Source organism: Cibotium barometz, chromosome 6, assembly GCF_041138505.1.
Source record: "Cibotium barometz isolate CiBa-2024 chromosome 6, ASM4113850v1, whole genome shotgun sequence".
NCBI lineage: Eukaryota > Viridiplantae > Streptophyta > Polypodiopsida > Cyatheales > Cibotiaceae > Cibotium > Cibotium barometz.
The window spans coordinates 45,493,702-45,507,328 of record NC_141051.1 but is presented as its reverse complement, the minus strand read 5'-3'; the positions used below and the strand labels follow the sequence as shown (position 1 = coordinate 45,507,328).

The following is a 13,627-nucleotide window of genomic DNA, read 5'->3' as shown; positions in this document are numbered from 1 at the left end:
TATCAATTTTAAGAAGTTTTGTTTATTAATGCAAAGTTAATGCATTTCATCAACTTTCTTAAGAAAACAATGTATGCAAAGTTGATGCATTATATTAAATTTTCCATGCAAACTTGATGTTTTGTATTGAGTTGATACAGGACATCAAGTTTATGTACCCAAGTTGATGCAGTGTATCAACTTTAAGGAATTTTATTTGTGTGTACAAACATGTTGCATTCCATCAATTTTGCCACACAAACGTGATTTTGTGCATCAACGTGATGCACACTATCTAGTTTGTGTGGAAAAGTTGATGCAATGCATCAATTTTGTATACACAAAAAAAGTTTTTAAACGTGGATGCATTGCATCAATTTTTCCATATAGACTTGATGCTATGCATCACGTAGTTGGTGTGGAAAATTTGATGACATGCATTCACTTTTGAAAACTTTTTGGTGTATGCAAAATTGGTGCATTGCATCAACAACAAAGTTGATGCACCGTATCAACTTTTTCACACAAACTTGATGTTATGCATCGAGTTGATGCACAACATCAAAAGTTGATGTAGTGCATCAACTTTAAAAAACATTATGCAAAGTTTTATAGACTTTTTCATACAAACTTGATGTTATGCATGAGTTGATGCACAACATCAAGTATTTATGGAGAAGTTAATGCAATGCAAGAACTCTTTATTTTTTAGGGGATTCATATGAGATGATTTTTGATTAACCTAGCACAATGTTAGTTAGGTTACATGTATATGCGGTAAGTTATTTCTAAACCTAACCATAGAAGAGCTATATCTGGAGGCACTGTCACCTTGCGGAGGCACTCTCACCTCGCGGAGCTAGACCAACAACTTATAGGCACCTGATAGGGTGCATAGCTAGGGGGTGAAGGGGGGGAGGGGGGCATGCCCCCTTCTTAGGGAGTCCAAGGGGTGGGCCACTGCTGCCGTCGAAGGGCCGTTATAGTAAAACATCATTGGCTTTTTCCACTTATCCGAGAGTGTAATTAGTACTCATATAGTGACTGCGAGCCCAAAAAAGCATGCATAGTGGATGTGTGAGACAATTATTGTTTTAGGCTTTAAAAAACATAGTTTCTTACATAAAGTTGATCCACTACATCAACTTCTCTCTGCAAAATTGATGTCATGCATCGAGTTTACCATAAACTCAATGCATGACATTGAGTTTGTGTGGAGAAGTTGATGTGGTTCATCAACTTTGCTTCCATAAGCATGCCAAAAATAGGGAGCATGATTTAATAATTCAAAAATCTCTATTTTTTACTAGTAAAATCACCCTAAAAGCACTTCAGCCCAAAAAAACCATCGCTTTCTTCTTGGAAACTTTATCGCCTTTCGTATATCTTCTTGATATTCTGTTTTCTACACAATGGGCAATATCTTTGCTTGATTTTATGCTACGCCACTTCTCTATGTTTTCTACACCACACTATGAGTGAAATTTGTTGATGCAAATATGGTGGAGAGAATGAAGGCGACCTTCATCTAACGTGAGATCTTCTTCTCCATTCAAACTTTTTCAGTTTTTCTTTTATTTGACTCCATTATAATGCATCCAATTCCACATGAACTCAATGCAGTGCATCAAGTTTGCATGTAAATTGAAGGTTGAGAGCAAACTCAATCTTCTCCTAAAAGGATTTATCTCTACTGTGAATATCGATAATTATTCTTATTCCTTCTCCTCTGCCCTCAATGATCTGGCAACCATATCGATGTGCTGCATCAAAATCTAGGCCCACAGGTTCATCCCTTCTCATCTCTCCCTTACCACTTTACAACAATGTTAGTCCTCTTTCAATGTTATCTTGCTTGTTGAATTTTTTCTACAAAAATTAGTTTATTTCTTAATTCATTCTTAAATTCTTCTTTTTTAATCATATAGAAGTAGAATATTTTTTGTTGTACTTTTATTTCTTCTGATTTTCTTTTCTTGTCTTATAGAATCTTGTTTTGCTCTATTTCCTACATATTTTTGTTTTGATCTGCTTGTGATAGCCTTGTTGTTGCTCACTTTAATGGTTAGCTCCACCTTATTGATTTTTCTTTGATTTGATTGATTGAACCAACTAATAATTATTTTGCTACTAAATCTATTTCTTTTTATCTATAAAGTAGAGGTGACAAGATGAAGAAGTCCTCTAAGAGGCCCGCCCTTGAGGCTCTAGAATTTTATTCACCTCCTCAAATACAAGCTACAAAGAAGTCAAGAAAGGAACGTTCTAAAAAAACTACAAAGGAAGCCCAAGCTGCTACTTTACATGGGAAAAGATTCCTCTTCCAACAAGTGGAGGCTTCACAACAACATGAGAACAGAGATGGTGTTGCAGGTGTGTTAAGCATACCGACACAATGTTGGATGCTATTGCAGAGAGAGAAGTACAAACTCAAACTCGACTAGGTTTTGAGACCATTGCCACTTTTCCTCCCCGGGGTACTGTGACGACTGAAGCCTTCACCCAAAAGAGAATTATAGCTTCATAATCATCCTTTGTTGATGAAGATGAAGAAGAGAATTAGAAGGAGGATGAACCTATGTTTGTTCCAATGAGAGCTAGGACAAATACAACAACTTATTATGTACCCCCACGAAGAACTCATGGTTTTATAAATGCACTAAAAGATAGACCTCAACTCTCAATAGGTACATCAATTAAAACTCTTGCTTATCTTCAACATGAGTGGAGTCTTTTTGGGGTTAATGGTGGTCTTTTTGGGGTTAATGGTGGTCTTTTTTCATCATTGCTAGGCACTTTTTGGGGTTAATGGTGGTCTTTTTGGGGTTAATGGTGGTCTTTTTGGGGTTAATGGTGGTCTTTTTTCATCATTGCTAGGCACTCTAGCAAGAGTTATCTTTTCAGAGGTCAAAAGTCTTGTCGAAAAGTGTTAAAGGTGGATTATACAGAGGGGAAGAGAGAGATCATGTTGTTTCTTTTATTGTTGATGATACAAACAAAATTAGAGAGTTTCTAGTGAGCTAAAATAATCTTCAAGTGGGTCTTTGTAGAAATGTGCAAGTAACTTGTGCATTCGAAAAAAATGACAATTTGTTAGTGAGCTTAGGACCTTTCTTAACTCCGACTACTGCAACCTCTAATGTTGCTAGCTTAGAGGTCACCCCTCAAGAGCCTCCAAGGTCTTCTGCACTTGACTCTCATGGGAAAGGAGGGAAACAGAGAGAAGTTAAAAGGATTTCTATATTTACAAGTTCTCAAGATGAGAGAACATCACATAAAAACATCAATTTGTCAAGCGAGGAGGATTTTGGATCTTCAGATAACAACAAGGAGCTTGACATCATCACTCCTCGTGGTGATCTTGGCACAGGTGCACTCCCAACTCAACAAAATAAAATAAGGGAGATAATTAAACAAGAGAAACTTGTGCTCAATGGTAGGATTTAAAACTCGCCAATGGAAAAGATACATTGACCACTTGTTGATACACCATTTGGTAGAAGATTAATGGAGATTCTAGAGAACCTCACATAGTACATGTCAATAATCTTAAGAAGAAAATGAAGGTAAATCCCCATGCCACAGTGGCTCCATTTATTGTTTTGGTAGACCCCCAAATTGTCCCAATAAAAATAGCTTTAAAATGGCATAATGTGAGAATTATAACTACTATGTCATTGGGGGCTCACACTCTGCTGAAGCTAGGAGGGAACTATTAAAGGAAAATCCAAATAGTCCTTACTTTCGCACTGTCCATTGCAAAATATATGCTACTCTCACAGTTGAAGAGGAAAAACTTCTTGCATGGGATCATAATAATGATAATGACTACCGTGCAAAGATGTCCCAAGTTGAGAAAATCAGGTTTTTTCACATGAGTTTGAGGAAATCAGGTTTTTTCACCATGAGTTTGAGGAATATGTGGCAGGACACCAAAAGGTTGATCACATATTACGAAGACATTGTCTTTTGGAGGTTGGGATTCTTATGGAGAAAGAGGATCTGTCGTATGGACTCAGAAAGGATGATCCTGTATTTCAACTTGCTTTTCGTACAGGACATATTTGGGATCTTCAGAATAGAATCTTTTCAATGTGGGAGAATAAAGCTTTGAAAGGAAAGAAGACCTCTTAAGGGTTAAATGAATCTAGTGGCTTGGCTAAAAGTCATGTGGTAAGAAGGTGGAAATATCAATTGAAGACCTTGTAGAAGATATGAAGCTTAATCCATGGCGAGCACTTCAAGAAGTGAAGGATCAAACACTTCTAGTTTCTGCCTTATCATGTGTCATTTTGAAGGAGCTATCACTTGATGAAATGTCTTTGGAGCTACAAAAGTAAGTAAAGTTTTTAGTTATTCATATTTTATCTTCTTGATGTAAATGAAGTATTTATATTGTCTTTACATGTGTCTTACAACCATAAAGTTTATATGAAGATGCAAGAGGTCATGATAAAAAAATTAAACTGCACCACTTGGACGAGTACGTGCAGTGTATCCTGAGTCTAGCTCTCAGGCAGTTTTGAAAATTTTTTGTTGTCCTTCAGAGATTGGGTAATATTCTTTTGTTTTTGTATTAAAGATTCAAAAGTGATGGTATGCTAATATTGTTGTTATGTCTTAAGAAACCATCCACTAAATATTATATTCTTGTACATTAACTTTCTACTAAAAGTAGAAGCCTCCAACTAAAAAGGGCAAAAAGTCACTCTTTCAAGAAGAATCAGAGTGTCCACAAAACTTTCTTGCACACCTTGAAAGAGCTCGTCAAGAGAAAGCAAGACGTCTTCTACGAAATGTTACTCCAACTAAAGGAGTTGAAATAGAAGAGTTTTTTCTTCCAAGTGGATAGGAAAGTAAAGCAGCATCCTATAAAGTGATTTGTGGGGATGTAAATAATCTTCAAAATATCATTCCAAAGAAAGATTATAGTCTTGTTATTGCTGATATCCGATAAGGTTTCAATATGAGTGGTTCTACAAATGATGAGAGAGCATATACCTATCAAGAAATTCAAAAGATATTACAAAATTTTAAAGTGGTAACTACATCAAATATGTGGAGATTTGTGATCTTTCATAGCACTAGCCAAGCTGCATGAGTAACTGCAGCTCTAAGAAAAGAAACACATGGTCTAGAGTCTCTTGTAGTATGGTTTCAAGAACTTATGTTTTTAGTTTCTTTTAATTATTATTCAAACACTTTAAATTTATGTTTCAATAAATTCAATTGTAGGGTCAAAACAAATATAGATCATGTTCCAGGTTTTCGTTTTAAAAGTTCCTTTGAAATGATCACGGTTGGCTATTGGGATGACATTGAGCAAAGACGTGTTGAAGCACATGTCAATGAGTCTGGATGCTCCAATGTTCTTTCTTTTCCCGCAGCAACTAGAAAACTAAGGCATGTGACTAAGTCCAAAGCCTTGGTGAATCCCTACCAGAAGCCTCAACACGTGATTAATCGTTTGATCGACCTATTTTCTATGCCAGATGATTGGATACTTGACTTGTTTTGTGGAACTGGCATACACTTCTTTTTCCTTTAAAAAATAATATTTAAATATATAATTTCTTATTATTGATTGTATGTTAGTTCTTATATTCATTTTTTAAAAACACTGAGTACTAATATGACATGGGGAGTTAAGAGAAAGAGAAACTGCATTGTAGTTTAAAAGGATGAGATCTAAGCACCCTTTATTCCTATGCATGTAAAGGGTGCTATGGAACTACGAGATGAAGATCAAGAGGTGGGAGAAGTCTCCATTGATGCTAATGATAAGTTCCAATCAGCATGAAATGAACATATGCCTCTCCTCTCTCTGATGAGCCTGGGAAATTAGCATTTCTAATAGAAAATGAAAATCTTACTTTGATGCTCCCTGGTCCCCAAGGAGAAGAAAATGATCACCAATCCAATAAAGAAGAAGAGGAATATCCAGATCAAGTCTTAGCTATTTAGATTTTTAAGTCTACTACTTTAAATAATTTAGTTTATCATGACTCTCCTACTTTACATACTTTATAAACTTTATTGCTCTAGAAACCTTCAAGAAGTTTCATCTCATCTTTGTATGAAGAACTTTTATTTCATACTATTGCATAAGTTATAGTTTTTTTCTTCTCTTTTGATTTAAAACTAGTTGCATGCATATGTGGATAATATACTTTACTATTCAAATCACTTGTGAGCTTGAAACTCATTATATAATAAATGTTGCATGAATCTTTTTGTTGCTACTTATTTACTTTTTTTTATTTTTAAAAGATGTTTTGCACTCTTCTTTTATTTTTTAAAGTGTAATCATGCATATTGAATTGATCTAGTTATAAAAAATATCATTGAAGACTTTGATTTACCTCGTATGCATGAAACCGAAGCCTTAGAAAGTCTATATAGTTAACTAAATTCATTGCATGCACACATTTAATTTTAAATGTTTTTTAATGATTCGAACAATATTCAATAGCTCCCAAGTCTGCAACTTGTGGTCTTTAGGTGGCATAATACCCCTTCTTTTCTAATAAAGAGGAATTATGATGGCTTTATTGATTCTTATGCTTTGTGCTTTTATTTTCTTATGTTCTTTAGACATGTGTATCTTACACAACTTGAAGGAAATTTGCCTTGAGAGAGGAAGATTCAAACTACAAAAAACCTTGGCGTAACCCTTGAAATTGACATTTGTGTCGTGTTAGGCTACCAAAGTAGTGTTACTACCATAAAATTATTTTCTCAACCAATCAAAGTAAGGTCAATGTTTCCACCAACCTTGCTTTTGTTCTCGAATTGTGTTACACTAAATAAATGTATTCAGCTACGTACAAGAGTATAAGAGAGCTACCTTATAATTACACTAAAAAGTTACGTATACGAGTACAAGAGAGCTACCTTAGAATTACACTAAAAAGTTACCTATAAGAGTATAAGAGAGCTACCTTAGAATTACACTAAAATCCTAAACCTGTTGTTTTTAATTTTACTTGACTAGAATATATGTATTTAAACTAATCAAAATAAGGTGCTGGGCGGTGGAGATAGCCTGGAGGATGAGCTGGAATACGGGCAGCTATCTCGTCGAGGTACTGCTTACACGCACTAATATCATGCTTAATTTTCGTAGATGTGAAGTCTTGTTGACAAAAAATCATGCTGAGTACCTTCTTTTATAAAGTAACGAATTCTAGCCGCTCTGCATACAGTTAATCATGTCGTCTTTTTCTAGCTGCATTAGTGGTACTACTACGTGTGTCGTGACATCCCGATCTCTCCAGCCACGATTCCACCCAGGAGACTGTATATAAGAGTTTCTCATTGCCTCCCAAGCTTTATTCACATGATTTCTGTCTTAATACCACAAGCAGCTTTTGTAGAGGTTAGCCGATCAGTAGTTTAAGTATAATGGCTTCGGTTCTAGTACCCTGGGATGAACTTGGATATGTGAAAAAAACCCTTGGGTGAACTTGAGTATTCTAAACAAGGCAACCAACAAAATGCATTCGCACAAGTGTGTCTTCTGTAATGTCCTTAGGCAGCCTAGCAAAGTGAGGCAAGCAAGTTTTTTTTTGGTCCATTCCATTAATAACTAGCCCAAGATACTTTTTTGGAGATGCAAAACACTTTCCTCTATGGGCCATTGCCTTCCTTATTTCATTTTCTTGCTCTTCCTCTGTGAATTCTCAAAGCATCCTTGACTATCCTTAGCTCATCTGGATCACTTGCTACCGTTCTTCTTGTTTTTAGCTTTGCACACACAGAGTCCACACACCCATTCAAACTTTTTGTGAGATAGCCACATTGGCAAAGAAGGTTTTCCAAAGCCTGGTAAAATAAGAGTATCTTGTATACTGCTCTATTTAGTTGTCATAGCATCTCTATACAATGAGAATACTTGTGACCTTGTAAAATTGTCAGATAAGTTAAACCTTCTTGTTGTCGGCATACATTCTGCATGATACTTAAAATAAGAATGAAGCCCCGTTAAAGCATTTTACCCCGTTGCACCTATGGATAATAATAAAGGATCTAATGGCTTCGGTCTGCCCCATTTTTTGGTCCTACACTTCAACCTCTCAAATTATAAAAAGAAGTGAAGAATAAACAATATAATTACTTGCAAACTTGATTACAAACTAGTGGCATCTTTCCACCCATGTGCGTGAGGTAAGGAGCAGAGGAGTGGGCGGTGTTACCCGTCATGTGCTCTGGGTAAGGATATTTGATGGATATCTAGATAGAGTAGAGATGGAGGCTGTCTTGCTTTATAAGATTGCTGGAACAGAATAATCTCGATGATAAAGTAAGGCTACCAAGTTAGTCTATATATAGTACCAAGGTTTGGCATATGGACATAGGTTGGCTACTTGGTCCAAAATGACAAGCCAACCATATCATCTGATTGGGAGTGTCTAGACCCTCAAAGGAGCTTGGAACCCAAGAATAGGGTGTCCTTGGTTTGTTATCTTTTTGTAGTCACTTAGCCTGCATAAGCATACATCCCACTTAGTAGAGTGCCAAAATAGAGCACATTCTATCACCCACATAAACAACACCGAGGGTGGTGGAGCATTGAGAAAATGCTTTTCTAATAATATGTGCCTTTTTAAGCAATCATTTTTGTGAAACCTACCCCATTGCAAATTGATGGTGTTTGAATCATTTAGATTACATTTATAAAAATAAATCAATTTTCTTTAAACACCAATTAGATTACTAGTCCTTTGGGAAAAGCTAGGTTCATAAATGTCTAACCTACCCATCCATCACTTTAATTATTATATTTATCCCAAATAGCCTTAATGTAGACCTCTGCATCTAACTTCAATTATTTCATTAATGTTTTTAATGGTCCACATAGCTTTGTTATAAACATTAATCTCCATGCCTTATACATATTCCATGGCTTTTTTTCTACTTGGCATAGAATGTCCTCTTTACATAACTTCATTAAAATACAAGTGCTTAGTACAATAAGACATATTTCATTTATCAACTTCCACATTAAATGAGTTCTCTTTCTTTTACTAGCACATAGTTTGATGAGACATATTTTATTTATAGGCATCCATATTCCACTCATAGGCTTCAACATTGGATAAGTTCTTTTGCTTTTAATCATTTACATTTCAGCCAAATCATTTCACGGGATCTTTTCATCTGTCACAACTTCTTTCTCATTAGTAAGATCACTATACTTTATTAGAACTAAAATTATAAACGCAATAGTACACCCTCTTTTGGCCAATTTTTGAATGCTTGTCTTATAGCTGCCAAACCTGGCACTTCCTAGAAAAAATAATAGCATATTAGTTGTGCAAGCATTCATTAAGGTCACATCACATTCCTCCCTTCATCATTTCATGCTAGTGAGCTTTTAAGAATTGAAGGGATGTATGTGAGAAAGGTTTACTTTTGGAATCTATCAATACCTATCATTACTTTTATAAAAGCCATTTTGCGAAATTAGTCTTGGTCACTTCTCTTTTTTAGTTCTGCAAGATGGCATCATATGTGCCATTTTGGACTAAGTGTTTATCCTAAGTATCATTTTTGTTAGTTTAACCTTGATTCTTCATTCATAATGAGTGGTTTGGGAGGTGCAGATGTGGATGCACACAATTTTGAACCTACCACCCTTCCAAATATTTACCATTTTCAGGCTTGCAAGGGAAAACATCTCAGTTGGAAAGTGAAACAATGCATAGTTTGTTAACTTATTGTGTGACGGAGACCAAGATTTAAAGAGGCATTAGTCCAAGTCCTCGGAGCTACCTTGCATATAGTTAGAATTTGCTAATTGGTTATCGTAGAGACAAGGTGGAGAAGTGCACCACATGTTAGTGTAGAAAACACCTAATGTGTGGGTGTGGAAGCCCTCTTGCCCACCTACATGAATCACACAACAAGCACCTGAACCCCCCAATGACTTCAACCCAAGACATCTATTTTGGGATTCCCAAGCATGGAACACTAGGCTAAATCCTAGAGGACATAGCACCCTCATTCAATGGTGTAATTTGGAATCTCTTGCGAACCTTAAGTCGAACTTACATTTAGCATATTGAATTATTCACTTATACTACGTGCATCACCCCCTCAAGTTTTGAAATGATCATTGGAATTTACTATGCACTTGTATTAGGTGCATCATTCATCATGTTTGGAAATGATCATTGGATTGTATTATCTCCATTATAACATGCATAAGTTGTAGTTTTTTTCTTCTCTTTTGATTTAAAACTAGTTGTGTGCATATGTGGATAATATACTTTACTATTCAAATCACTTGTGAGCTTGAAACTCATTATATAATAGATGTTGCATGAATCTTTTTGTTGCTACTTATTTACTTTTTCTTATTTTTAAAAGATCTTTTGCACTCTTATTTTGTTTTTTAAAGTGTAATCATGCATATTGAATTGATCTAGTTATAAAAAATATCATTTAAGACTTTGATTTACCTCGTATGCATGAAATCGAAGATTTAGAAAGTCTATATAGTTAACTAAATTCATTGCATGCACACATTTTTGAAATGTTTTTTAATGATTCGAACAATATTCAATAGCTCCCAAGTTTGCAACTTGTGGTCTTTGCGATACTAATGACAAATGGAATCTAGACTTTCTTTTGGCTAAATGTTGGATTTTAATAGCAAATGTAGGTGGCATAATACCCCTTCTTTTCTTAAAGAGGAATTATGATGGCTTTATTTTTTCTTTTCCTTTGTGCTTTTATTTTCTTATGTTCTTTAGACATGTGTATCTTACGCAACTTGAAGGAAATTTGCCTTGAGAGGAAGATTCAAACTACAAAAAACCTTGGCGTAACCCTTGAAATTGACATTTGTGTCGTGTTAGGCTACCAAAGTAGTGCTACTACCATAAAATTATTTTCTCAACCAATCAAAGTAAGGTCAGTGTTTCCACCAACCTTGCTTTTGTTCTCGAATTGTGTGTTACACTAAATAAATGTATTCAGCTACGTATAAGAGTATGAGAGAGCTACCTTATAATTACACTAAAAAGTTACGTATACGAGTACAAGAGAGCTACCTTAGAATTACACTAAAAAGTTACCTATAAGAGTATAAGAGAGCTACCTTAGAATTACACTAAAATCCTAAACCTGTTGTCCTTAATTTTACTCGAGCAGAACATATGTATTTAAACTAGTCAAAATAAGGTGCTGGCCGGTGGAGATAGCCTGGAGGATGAGCTGGATTACGGGCAACTATCTCGTCGAGGTACTGCTTACACGCAGTAATATCATGCTTAATTTTCGTAGATGTGGTCTTGTTGACAAAAATTCATGCTGAGTACCTTCTTTTATAAAGTAACGAATTCTAGCCGCTCTGCATACAGTTAATCATGTCGTCTTTTTCTAGCTGCACTAGTGGTACTACTACGTGTATCCCGATCTCTCCAGCCACGATTCCACCCAGGAGACTGTATATAAGAGTTTCTCATTGCCTCCCAAGCTTTATTCACATGATTTCTGTCTTAATACCACAAGCAGCTTTTGTAGAGGTTAGCCGATCAGTAGTTTAAGTATAATGGCTTCGGTTCTAGTACCCTGGGAATCTACACACACTGACCTCTGCAGCGCATATGAATGGAAAAACTGCAGTTTCATGGACACAATGCTGGAGTGTGATGAGGGGATCAACTTTGATTATATCACCAGTACTGCAAAAGAAGAAGAACTAGAACAGAGCATAAGTGCTGATGATAAAGCATTTGCTATGGCACCTGCACATTCTTGCGATGTTGGGTTTGTTGATATGGTACCTGCGACCTTCTTGCAGGAGGACGGAGAAACTAGCTGCGATGAAAACTGCCCATGCTGGCAATATTCAGCCTCACCTGCACTAGAGCTTGATTCAACCATTGATTATATCATCAATGGTACTCGAGCACAACAAGAACAAGGTGCCATTACGACCACAATTCGTGATAATACAATAGCCCCTAATTCTGGCGCTCATGGACATGAAGAAATTGAAGGCGGCGTTGCAAGCATTCCTTGTTGGCAGCATCCACCCGCAGCAGCTAGTGTTAGTGATGGCGATCAAGAATTCAGTGAAACAGTCTGCAAATCTGGTTGGCCGATGATGAAAGACAAAGCCTCACGCCAAGAAGAGGATGCGGATGAGAAGGAGACATCAGCAGCCGTGATCTTAGCTTCAACCAGGAAACAGTGGGCCCCCTGATCTCTTTTTCTTTTTGTTTCGAGCGTGTAAAGCCCAATTTATTATTTATTTACTCCTTGGATTAATCAGTCAAGAGAGTAATTTTATTTTCTCTAATGTATAGACGACTATAGCAAAGACCACTGCAGGTTTAACTCGAGAGATTCTTTCATTTTTGGCCGCAATGGTTTAATTCAAGATCTCTCTTGTCATTTTTGACCTTGTTTGCCGATTGTCATTGTGTAGAAAACCAACAAAAAATGCGCTAAGGCGTGACCGCCAGCCGAGAATTGCAATAGTTCTCGAGAGTCAGTTCGAGCACGTACCGGATGGTTACAAATGGCGCAAATATGGACGTAAAGGAGTCAAGAACAGCCCATTTCCAAGGTTTGGAGCTATGTCTTTCCTACATATCGTGAGGTTTCGCTGACAAAGGAAGTCCTATCCTCATCGAACGGTATCATCTCTTAGTTTTGATCGCATATTTGATGTGGGTTCCTGCAGAAACTACTACCGGTGCACAAACAACGCATGCTCAGTCAAGAAGCGTGTAGAGCGATGTCTTCATAACCCTAGCATGCTCGTTCTCACCTACGAGGGCCAACACAATCACCATAGTGTTGCAGGAGTCCGCGGTGTGCATTTCGCTTGCTTTGCTCATCCTCGCTATCCCCAGCAATATATTGAGTCCACAACTCCGTCTTGTAAGTAGCATGCATGATGTTATGAGGTAGCGGGCGCCGGGCACGAAAGTAACAAGCCTAGGCTTATAAATATGTAAAGCAAGTCAATTGATAATAACGGTTCACCTATTCGAACGCGTCTCCTGCTCCAACCTGCCTCTGTGTACAACGACAATGGCGATCTCCTCCACAAACTGAGCATTTCTTATCTGGTTTATCAATTGATTAAATAAATACTGTGTTAATGATGTAGGGTCTGTTGTAATTGATCTCTTCCTAAAATCCACATGGTATCATGCCTTCTTTCCTGTTGGCCTGTGGTGTACTCTCTCACGCTTTCTCACCGATCTTGCTGCGCCTAGCCTTCTCCCGTAACGCCTCTATCTCCCGGACTCGCCCCTTGATTCTGATTCGATTGTCTGCGCAAATCCGATCAGTCTTCCTAACTAGCGTGCTGTAATATAGTCAGTGTTTCTCCTTATTAATTGCATGCTCCCTCTGACCGCTGCATGCAACCATGTACCCGCCCTCTGGCATCATGTACAGGTGGTGATCTCCTTTACAAGCTGAGCGTTTCTGATGTTGTTTATCAATTGATTAAATACTGCCTTCAATGCCTCATGCATTTCACCTCACAATGTCTGATGCATTCTGACCACATTTCAATCATTTTTAGCCTTAAACAACCCTAAAACGCATAGCTCCCAGAAAGAAAGGTCTAAAGCTCCTAACAATGAGATTACGTATTACATAGATAGATCAATCAACCCAT

The 13,627-nt window shown here is 36.9% G+C and overlaps 1 protein-coding gene across 1 annotated transcript; it reads left to right on the top strand.

Moving 5' to 3' along the window:
* The first annotated feature begins 11,486 nt into the window (after nt 1–11,486).
* Nucleotides 11,487–13,097, top strand: LOC147637793 (uncharacterized). The gene is made up of 3 exons (XM_086798944.1): nt 11,487–12,180; nt 12,419–12,559; nt 12,677–13,097. Exons 1-3 carry the CDS (start codon nt 11,537–11,539, stop codon nt 12,882–12,884), a joined length of 993 nt encoding a protein of 330 aa, XP_086655070.1. The 5' UTR covers nt 11,487–11,536; the 3' UTR covers nt 12,885–13,097.
* Nucleotides 13,098–13,627: the final 530 nt, after the last annotated feature.

Bases quoted from the DNA above. Each gene is read 5' to 3' on its own strand.
- LOC147637793 (XM_086798944.1), top strand. From the start codon at position 11,537: ATGGCTTCGGTTCTAGTACCCTGGGAATCTACACACACTGACCTCTGC. The intron at 12,181-12,418 runs GTGGGCCCCCTG...GTCATTGTGTAG, and splicing joins TTAGCTTCAACCAGGAAACA to AAAACCAACAAAAAATGCGC. The intron at 12,560-12,676 runs GTTTGGAGCTAT...GGGTTCCTGCAG, and splicing joins AAGAACAGCCCATTTCCAAG to AAACTACTACCGGTGCACAA.